The 10514-nt window shown below is 59.6% G+C and overlaps 1 protein-coding gene across 2 annotated transcripts; it reads right to left on the bottom strand.

The window, feature by feature from the left end:
* Positions 1–592: 592 nt before the first annotated feature.
* GJC2 (gap junction protein gamma 2) lies at positions 593–9720 on the bottom strand. Of its 2 annotated transcripts, XM_080673884.1 has the most exons (3): positions 9657–9720; positions 2198–2835; positions 593–2095 (listed from the first exon to the last, which is right to left on the bottom strand). In XM_080673884.1, exons 2-3 carry the CDS (start codon positions 2815–2817, stop codon positions 1552–1554), a joined length of 1164 nt encoding a protein of 387 aa, XP_080530010.1. In that variant the 5' UTR covers positions 2818–2835; positions 9657–9720; the 3' UTR covers positions 593–1551. The 2 variants fall into 2 exon arrangements, with proteins under 2 accessions (XP_080530010.1, XP_080530009.1); XM_080673883.1 differs by having other exon boundaries at positions 593–2835.
* Between the last annotated feature and the right edge of the window lie 794 nt (positions 9721–10514).

Raw genomic sequence — 10514 nt, 5'->3', positions numbered from 1 at the left:
TTCGAATGTTTTTACGTTAACAGAGCTTGGCCCCCGGGGCAGCCAAGAAAGGGTTTTCAGCCAGGAGAGGTTATCAGGACCTGAGCTGGGCCTGAGGGAGGCTGGAAGGCAGCTGGGTCACCGAAGTCTAGACCAAGGCGGTTCCTTGCAGACAGCAGCCGATTTCCCCACCTCCCTTGCCCACCTCTGCTCCTCACCAAAGCCACCTCATTCAAGTTCCCCTGAGACAGCAGTGCCCCTCTGTCCCTGAGCCACAGGCCAACCTTGGCTCTGAGTGTTCCAGCCTGGCCTGCTCTTTGTTCTTATCATCCGTGTGCTTGGAGGGGCCCGCCTGGCCTCTGCCTGGCACTGAACTGCACCCATTGTCTCTCAGGAGCTGCTCTCCAGGCTAGCCTGGAGCTTAGCTGTGTACCTGGAGGCCAGTGATGGACATGCACACATGTTTGCACACACCATATGGATACATGCATGCATGTGCTTGTACACAGCACATGTGCACACATGTCACATACATACATACCCGTGCATACACACACATCACACATACAGTTATAAACAAAAGTTAGATTTTTATTTGGGAGGCTGTGTCTGAATTAGGAAGGGGGCTGCAGGGCAGAGGCCCTGGGCAGGAGCCCCTAAGCCCCTTCCCCCAACACGGCCAAAGCTGCAACTCTTGACCACCAACCCTGTTGGTCCCAGTAGCAAGGCAGGCTCAGCCAGGCAGCCGGAAGCTCTAGAGGGCGTGGCCTAATCCACTCCCATCTGTCTGGGCGGGGACCCCGGGCAGGATGCAGGCCTGCCCCACACTCGGGATGAAGGGTGGGCAGCTTAGGAGCTGGTGCCCAGAGGGCCAAGGAGGAAGGAGACACAGTTCCGGGCTGCCTCGGTTTCCCCTATTGTAGGAATAAGACTCAGAATTGCTTCCGTTCTGCAGGAAGCAGCATGTGGGCTGGAGGCGGGGGCGGGGGGTTGGGGACGGGAAGGTGCTGGGAAAGGAGCCACATTGGCTGCTGCAGGGAGTGGGGACAGCATTGTACCCCGAACGCCCAGGCCAGACACCTCTGGGGTCATATCTGGGCTGCTGCCAGGGAGCAGGGAGGAGGCTGGACCCTCTGTTCAGAGACCTTGTCCTGAGGCGCTGGCCGGGTCCCAGGGAAGCTCTGAGGGAAGGACTGGGCACCTGGGCCAGAGAGGCTCAAGGTGGCTCTGTAGGGGGCGATGGGGGGTGGGGGGGGGGCAGTGCCCTAGCCACAGTCCAGCACACTTCTCAGGATTTACGGACCAGAACTGGGGACCCTTGTGGTTGCCAGGCCCGTCCTCCCCTCTTACCCTGGACAGAGAGAGGGCTCAGGTGGGAAGGGGTAGTGATACAGAGCAGAGAGTGCCCTTCCCAAGGGAGACAGCGGCCAGCCGAGGAGAAGGAGGAGGGGCAGAGGAGGAGGAGGAGACGGCAGGTGATGCTCTGTGTCCAGCGCGGCCAGTACCCAGCTTCATCCCAGAGTCCCCAGCCGATGCCGGCGTGAAGGGAGGACCGAGCCCTGGGGCGGGGCCTCAGATCCAGACGGTGGTCTTCCCCTCCCTGCTGCTGGCACTGCCTTTCTCGGAGCCCGCCCTAAGTTTGGCGCCCGGCCGGCTCTGGTCCCCGCCCGTGCCCCCCGACGTGGCACTGCCTGACCCGGAAGCCGAGGCGCCGGCCCTCGGGGGCCCCCGGGTGGCCGCGGGGAGGCCGGGGCAGGGCGGGCGGTCACGGTCCCCAAGCGCGCGCGCGTCCCGCAAGGTCCGCAGTGCGGGGCTGGACAGGTCTTGGTCATGGGCACGCGCGCGCACCACCAGACTGTAGTCGGGCGGGTAGGCCAGGCCGGCCGGGGCGGTGGGCAGCGGGCAGGGCAGCGGGCGCTGGGCGGGGCTGGGAGAGGTGGGCGCGGGGCGACGGGCGCGCACGGCGTCCTTTGCGCTGCCCAGGCCCAGGTGCGCCATCTCGCAGAGGTTTAGCAGCAGGCAGAGGCAGCTGACCACGTACATGACCAGCAAGAAGACCGTCTTCTCCGTGGGCCGCGATACGAAGCAGTCGACGACGTGCGGGCAGGGCTGGCGGCTGCATGGGAAGAAAGGCGGCACCTCGAAGCCGTACAGAAGGTACTGGCCCACCAGGAAGGCCACCTCGAAGGCGGCCCGCGCCACCAACTGGGCCACGTACACGCGCATCAGGCCCTCGCGCTGGATACGCCGCCGCCCGTCATGCGGCCCGTTGGGGCTCGGGGTCCCCGCCGCCTTGGCGTCCCCACCGAAGCCCTTGGCCGCGCTCGCAACCTCCACCTGGTCCTCGGCGCCCAGGCCTTCTGCCGCCCCCGGCTCCTCATCTTCCTCGCCCAGGCTCAGCATGGGCTCCTCCTCTCCCAGGTCGATGGGCTCGGGCCAGGTGGGGTGGGACGACGGGGGCAGCGGTAGGGGCGCGCGGGGCCCCCGCTTGCGGCGCGGGGCACGGCGGCGCTCGTACTTAGCAGCGCGGGCTAGGCGGTGCACGGCGTAGCCGAGGTACATGACCGAGGGCGTGGAGATGACTACGATCTGGAAGACCCAGAAGCGCACGTGGGACAGGGGCGCGAAGGCGTCATAGCAGACGTTGTCGCAGCCCGGCTGCCTGGTGTTACAGGTGAACTTGGTCTGCTCATCCGAGTAAATGGACTCGCCTCCGACGGCCGTGAGCACGATCCGGAAGACCACCAGCACCGTGAGCCACACCTTGCCCACGAACGTGGAGTGGTGGTGGATCTCCTCCAGCAGCCGCGTCAGGAAGCTCCAGCTCATGTTGGTCATAGGGGCGCGGGGCGGGACCTGTGGGCCACAGCTGAGCTCAACCCGGGGTTGGGAAAGAGGAGGGTGGGAGGGGATGTGGGGATGGGGGTGGGCAGGACCTGAGGACTAAAAGGGGAGCTCAACCCTGGTTGGGGAACTAGAGCTAAACCCATGGCCAGGAGGAGCACTGGGGCAGTTCAGGGCCCCAGAGGGGAACTCAGCTGCTTTCCGCTGAAGGAACAGCCCCTCCAGGAGCTCTGCTCCCACCTCTTGCCCCTGCCCCTAGGGTGTGTACAGAGAGGTGGGGCCTGGGTTGGCAAAGGAGAGACCCCATGCAGATGGACAACAGGCTGTGTTGCTCCATGGACCACTCACCCCTGCTGACCCCAGGTCCCAGTGGCCTCGAGTGCAGCCAGTCCCTCCTGCGCTCCCCACGAAAGCTTGGTTCTGTGCTCCCACCCCTCACCTCTGGGAACCCCACCCTAGGCCCTGAGAGCCACAGGGAGTCAACTGGGTGAGCCAACTTCATGGGGTCGCCTAGAAATCAGAGGCCAGCCTCACTCAGAGTGTGGGGGCTGCACAGCCTCAGCCGTCATGCATGCTTGGCCCCCATCCCACTCAGCCCCCAGCAGCACTTAGCTGCATGAAGTTCTTTTTCCAGCACGGGAGGACCTGCTCCTGGATAATCTGGGAGAGGAGACCCCTGAGTGCCCGACTTGCCCAGCATCCCCAGTGCCTCACTCAGTTTAATCTCCCATCCCCCACTCACTCGGCAGCCTCATGAGCCCCTAGGCTCCCAGCAGCACACCCCTCCCCAACCCACACCCTCACGGGGGAATCTGGTCCCTCTGCCTCTGCAAAGGACCCTCAGGCTCCTTCATGCCCTCCCTCTGGTCCAGATGCACCAGGGGCTGCTGCCCAACTCTCCGGACTGCTCCTCCCTCTCATGGGTACCCTCATGTCCTCTGCAGTCACAGTGGGGAAATCCCAGCTGTAGGAGGGTGGGGTGGGGAGTAGTTTAGGCCAGGCATCTGTGCAGATGGAACCATGTCCATTGAGGCACACAGTGACCATAAGGCACCTGTGACACTCAGAACAGCCGTAGGCCACTCACCACATCCCAGACCAATGCCCCTTTCATGCCAGCTGATCCCTGGGAGGGCCTGTGCCCAAGAGAAGAGCCTCTTTGGGCAGGGCCACACAACCCCAACTCCCTGTGCCTCCCAACACCCACCTTCCCCACAGCCAAGGCCAGTACCTGCTCCCAACACCCACCTTCCCCACAGCCAAGGCCAGTACCTGCTCCCAACACCCACCTTCCCTACAGCCAAGGCCAGTACCTGCTCTTGGATAGTGTGGGAAAGGAGACCCCTGAGTGCCCGACTCTTCTGGCCCTCCCTCCTAGAACAGGCCTGGAGGCAGTGTGGGCAGGTGTGGGATGGAGAGGCAGAGACAAGCAGGGCTCCGGGCCCTCTTTATGCAGCTGGGCCTCTCCCTGGCGGGAGGTGGGGAGGAAGAGGGGGTAGTCAGGGTTCCTGGGGAAATGACCCCATTTCCTTACATCTGTGTGCACAGCCCACCTCAGAGCTACACATATGCAATATAAACACAGACACACACTCACATTCACTCAGACACACACACACGCATACAGGTGTATAACCATACTCAGACAACATGCACACTCACGTGAGTACACATATAAAAAAATACCCCGTGTACACGCAGTTACCTTACACACATGCAAACACTTAGACATGTGCATACAGGTGTACAATGAACTCACAGATATGCACACTCATGTGCACACACTTATAAACACTTATGCACACAGTCATCACACACACATACAAATACTCAGACACGTGTATGCAGATATGCACACTCCCATGTGCACATATACTCATGCGTGTGCAGACTCAGGTACAGGCTGGTGCAGGCCAGTCCCTTCAGGGCCACCTTCTCCCTCACTCTGCCTCAGGAAGGGACTCACAGAGGATCCCTCAGGCCTGAGACTGGCTGTTCTTCATGGAAACCTCTGCTCTTCTAGGACCTGTTCTACCTTCACCTGACACACCACAGGAGGCTAAGGCCCACACCACCCCCCAGGAACCAGAAAGGGGATGGCAGAGCAGCCCCCACTTCTTTCCTCTCTCCCAAGACATGGTGGGAGGAAGTCTCGGGGTGCAGGCAGACCTGACTTGTGCTTTGGGGGTCAGTATTAACAACTGGTTCTCTGGGGAAAGCCTTCATGTTTCATTTGGCAATCCCTGTGGTGGAAGTACTCCCCTCACACCCATGACCTGTGGCAGGGGGATTTTGAGACTAGCTCCAGCTTGGCATGGGTCAGACCCTGCCCTGCGGGCTTAGGGATGATGCAGTCAGGGCCATGGAGATCAGATGTATAGAGAAGAAGAGGGCAGATTACAGTGGTCAGTTGAAGGGCCATCTTGAGCAGTGGGAGGGGAAGGAGCGAACCTCTCTGTTCCCCCAGTGCCATGGGGGAATCTCAGACAGCCTTCAGGCAGGGGCAGAGGCTCTGGCTCTTGAGATCAATGCACGTCCATGTGCTCATACATGTGTGTGCAGGACCTGTGTCACACATGCAGTCAAGGTGGTCATTCCACAGTCAGGGGCTGACAGTGCCCAGCTCTAGCCTGGAAGACCCTTGCCCTGGTCTTAGTGACATGCACAGGAGTCCTCAAATCCACACCTTCAGCTGGTGCTGCCTCCTGACCTGGCACATGGATCCAGAGGACCAGTCCCAGCACTTTAGGAAATTCTCCTGGAGCATCTGGTGGTGCTAGAGTTAGGAAGTGCTAGCACATGCCCCCCCACTCCCCTCCCACACACACATACACTGCCGAGGGGTATGGCAAAGCGATACAGTAATTCATGGAAGGAGCTCCCCATGGGAGTCTGAAACCAGATCAACTTGGGCAAGAGTGGATAAAGTAGTAATATAGGTTGAGTTATAGATTATTACCAAGGTATAAAATAAACGAGTCCCTACTGACACAAATTATTGAATAACTAACTAAATGGGGAAAAGGAAATTCTAAATAGTTTTTGCAGGCACTGTGCCCTCCAGGGTTCGCATCCAACCCCCCATTCCTCAAGGGCAACTGCCCAGAGTGCACAACAGGAAGGGAGAGCAGAACCTGCAAATGTGATCTCATGTGGGGACCAGAACCCACCTGCAGTGAAAAGCCAGGTTGAGAGCACGAGCCTTGCAATGGTGTGAGAAGGGCTGCCCTTGCTGCCTCGCCCCCAAAACCTCAGCCCAGGCGACCATGAGACAACAGAAGACAAGTTCCAGGAGGGGCTCCTCCATCATACCCAACCACCGACAGAGCCAAGGGCATCGGGCAAGGGGCTCTGAGGGACCAAGGGGACCCAAGATATGCATGCCCAGTGGGGCCCTGGGGATAGGGAAGTGAGGACCACATGCCTCATGGGGGAAACCTGGGACATCAAAGGTCATGGGAGCCATAGTCGGTTTGGCTCAGTTGATAGAGTGTTGGCCTACGGACCAAAGGGTTTCGGGTTCGATTCCAGTCAGGTCAAGGGCACCTACCTACCTTGGTTGCAGGCTCCTCCCAGCCCGGGCCTGGTTGGGGCTCATGCTGGAGGCAACCAATCAATGTGTTTCTCTCACATCGATATTTCTCTGTCTTTCTCTTCCACTCTCCCTTAAAAAAAAAAAAAAAAAAATCAATGGAAAAATATCCTCAGGTGAGGATTAACTAATAATAATAATAATAATAATAATAAAAAGGTCATGGGAAAGCACTGGTGTGGCTGGTGTGGAAAAGTAGTTGGAGTGTTTGCCTGTGCACTGAAGGGTCACAGGTTTGATTCCCGGTCAAGTGCACATACCTAGGTTGCAGGTTCGAACCCCCACTCTAGTCTGGACTTGTGTGGGAAGCAACCAATCGATGTGTCTCTCTCCCTCTCCCTTTCCCTCCTTGTCTTCCCCTCTCTCTAAAAAAATCAATGGAAAAATATCCTTAGGTGAGGATTAACAAAAATAAATTAAAACATTTTTTAAAAGGTCATAGGAAATATGGGAAATCTGAGGGAAGTGTGGGCTACGCAGTGTTGTAAAATAAAGACCTTAATTGAAATAGTTACTGCCTATCACTCTGAGCCCCCTCGCCCCATCTTTTCTCCCTACCTGGCATATATTTGTCTGTCTGGAGGCTGCAGGTTTGGAGTATGGACTTTGGCTGGTGACCTGTTCTGGGCTGCAGCGGGGCTGTCAGTGCTGCTGGGCGGCTGTGGCCAGCAAGGGCTCAGCTGGGCCAGCGGGAAGGGGGGTTGCTGGCCCTTCAGGGATCCAGACCCTGGAGGTTTGCAGGGACCTTTGTTCACAGGGAATCTCACCCAAAACTCTATATCAGAGCAAGTGTAGGTAAGAGCTGCTCATAGATCCAGGATGAGGTTTTTTTTTTGTGGGGGGAGAGGAGGAGCAAAAAGAACCTGGGTCTGGGAGGTGGCAGATCTTGAATGGTCAGCAAGGGTGTTGGGAGCAATGACTGCTGGGCCAGTGTGAGCACAAACAGGGGTTCTCCATGACAGCTGGCTGGTCATCCCCACCAAGAGCCTGGAGGGAGGTGCCTGACTGTGGGCTTCAGGATGGTCTATCCTGAGACAGCTGGCTTGCTAACCCCAGTCCAGACCTGGAGAGTACCCCCCATCCCCAGGTCTGAACAAAGGCTCTAGGAGGTGGGGGTGGGGAGGCAGGGCTGAGAGCCAGGGACAGCCTAGCGCCATCCTGCAGTGCAGCAGGCCATGGCCTGGCCAGCAATTTCCTTCCCATTTCTGGCCACACTTCCTCCCAGCACCCCTTAGGGCCATGCGGGTGGGACTTTCCTCTGCTGAGGTGGGGCTGTGGGCAGGGCCCCAGGGCTCAGCTCGCCATGTGGCGGGAGGGGGGGACTCTGGCCTTGGAACCTTCGGGCAGTGGAATGAGGAGTCTCAGGCAGCGCTTTCCCTCCATGAGGACATAGGGACCCTGCATGCACCTGCTACCAACAGCCTTCATCCACAGGTGAGCACCATGAATACTTCAAGATGGCTCTGCCCTGCAAGGCTGAGGCCTTAGCTGGAGCCCAGAGCCGGCCCCCACCCGTCCACCCCCCGAGGGGACCTGGGGAGCACAGGCCTGGTGCTGCACGCCACCTCCCAACCTTAGCTCTTCTCTCAGGTCTCCCCTTGTCAGCTCTGCGGTGATCCCATGAGGTTCAGTCTTTCCAGGTCCCTCCCTGGAACACTTAATTCCCATCCTGGAGGTCCCAGTTGTATTTTGCCTAGACTTCCTGGCCAGCCAGGACCCAAACTCCAGGTCTGGGGACCCTCTACAACTGCACAGCAGCTCCTATGCACATCACAGTCTACCCCCAATACCCACTCCCACCCTCAGCAGCCCAAGGAGGGTTGCAGACCCTGACAAAGTGGGTCCCAGGGAGCCTGGGATCTCAGTCAAAGCCCTCATCCTCCCAGGGCCTTCAGAGCTGGCCTCGTCCATGTCTGGACTCTGACTCACAGGTGTGCACACCCACACGCATTGCTACTCCCTCCACACCAGGAGGGAGAGGCGCCCTCACCGTGCTCAGCAAATGCAGGGAGGTGAAGATACCTAGTTCTGGGGAGGATGGGTGCATCCCAGGGCTATGCGGTGCAGGTAGCTGGGCTTCGAGGAACCCGAGGGGGCAGAGACCCCATTGAGGACCCAGGAGCCCCTCTTAGCTGTAGCTGGAACTGGGAAGTGAGGGAGTTCCTCCTCAAAGGGTGGAGGAGTGGTGGGCGTGGGCCTGGGGAGCAAGTCATGGTGGCACAGCCCTAACAGCTCCAGCAGCCTGTCCTTTGCCCCCTCCAGAACTCCCCATGCACTGCTGGCCCAGGATAGGAATGCAGAGTCCCTTGCCCACCCCTGCAGGGTGCCCACACTCTCCACTCCTCCTAACCCCCTCACCCCCACCTCTCAAACTGCCCTGGGTAAAGCCACCGCAGCCAGCACATTGCCACCTTTCTCAACGCAGAACATGGATCACTTTTTTCTCTGCACTCCCTGACCCCTGCCATGTCCACCTAGTCACAGGCGCTGAGCAGGCGCAGCCATGCCCTGTGCAGCAGCCCTGACCACTCCTGGACCAGCTGCTGCCCCTTGCCAAGCCCTCTGCCAACTCCTGCTCACCATCCTTGCTCTGGCAAAGACAACTCACCATTTCTGTGGCATATTGGGGTCCCTCCTGGAGGACATGGGCCTGTTCTACTCTCTGTTGGTCCCCCGGGCCCAGACCTGAGGTCCTGGGACCCACAAAAACTTAAGGGAAGTCCATCCCAGGCCATGAAGAGGCTGGCTGGCGCCAGGTCAGGTGTGGAGGGCAGGGAGGTGTACCCATTCTGGCTTGACTGCCCACATATAGGGGTGGGGCTCCCAGATTTCCCCCAGGCCCAAATAGCCTGAGGCTCCAGCCTCTGGACACACTGCAGCTGCCTGCTGTGTGCCGGTCAGTCCCGCATAGCATAAGGGTTCCCAGCTGCTGGGGGGCAGGGGGGGCGGGTTCTGGGCGCACACCCCTTCTCTCCCTGCTGACCAGCTGGCCTGAGCAGCCTCCCCCTCAGGTCTTGTGACCCCAGGAGACCCTGCTGGTCAGGACCCACCTGTGAACAGTGGGCTTGAGACAGATCCCCCAGAATGAAGGGACACCTGGCCAGGCCCAGCACCTGTCATCTCCTAGGGAAAGACCATTTCAGGAGAGGCTAGACCAGGCCTGAAACCCTGGTCCAGAGGGCAGGGTGACACTGCTCAGCCCCAAGCCACCCCACAGTTGGTCCTCTAGACAGCACCCTACCTTTTTCAGGCCAGAAAATGCAAGTCCCTCTGTGCCCTTCCACCTGCTGGCTGGTCAGACAGTGGCCTCCAAGGGTGTACACCCGGCAGAATCCCAGCCCGATCCAGGGCCACCTCTCACCACCAAGCACAATGCAGGGGGGAGGGCCTTCAAGGGCCCCATTGTTCCCCCGGAGGCCCCGGGTCTGAATCCCTGATTGTCCCTAGAATTGTATGGGGCCAAGAGAAGGAAGGGCCTCCCCCAGGCTGGGTGACAGTGCGTTGGGAGGCAGCCAGCCTTACCTGCCCAGCACCCCTCTGCCCACTGTCCCATGCCCAGGCCCAATGCCAGGCCTCCTCTGTGCATCTGAGGGTATGGACAACACCCAGCCTCCCCTCCTCCAGGTCTGTCCACTGTTTGTCTTGGTCCCACTGCAAGAGTATGGCCTAGGCATGGATCACTATACCACAGGCCACCACAGCTGCCCTGACCCAAGACGAGTGGCAAGGGAGGTGTCTTTTCAGCCTCCAGGGCACCTGTAACCCCAACAGAGGCCCCCAGATGTCCTTCCAGAGCTGACCTCTCCCAGACCATCAGGCCAACTGGGCTCAGTAGGCGGTGCATACGACTGATAAGAGTGTCTGACACAGAGGCCTCCAGGATGCAGGGATCCAGCCCCTGTATTCTCAGCCCCCATCACCACCCCTCACCTGGTTCAGGGACCAAGTGGGGCAGCTGGGGCAGGATGAGCCCCCAGGGCCTTCTCCTCCCAGCCTCATTGCCTTGGGGAGACAGTGGGAGAGGTGTGTGCTCCGTCAGCATCACCCTTCCTGCCTCGGGGCAGAAAGCAGCCCAGCCTTGGGGGACCCCCTAGTGCCC

This window comes from Plecotus auritus (genome assembly GCF_963455305.1).
Source record: "Plecotus auritus genome assembly, chromosome: 6".
NCBI lineage: Eukaryota > Metazoa > Chordata > Mammalia > Chiroptera > Vespertilionidae > Plecotus > Plecotus auritus.
This window is presented reverse-complemented; position numbering and strand designations above follow the sequence as displayed.

Excerpts from the sequence above, each read along its gene's own strand:
- GJC2 (XM_080673883.1), bottom strand. The coding sequence starts at position 2,817 with ATGACCAACATGAGCTGGAGCTTCCTGACGCGGCTGCTGGAGGAGATC.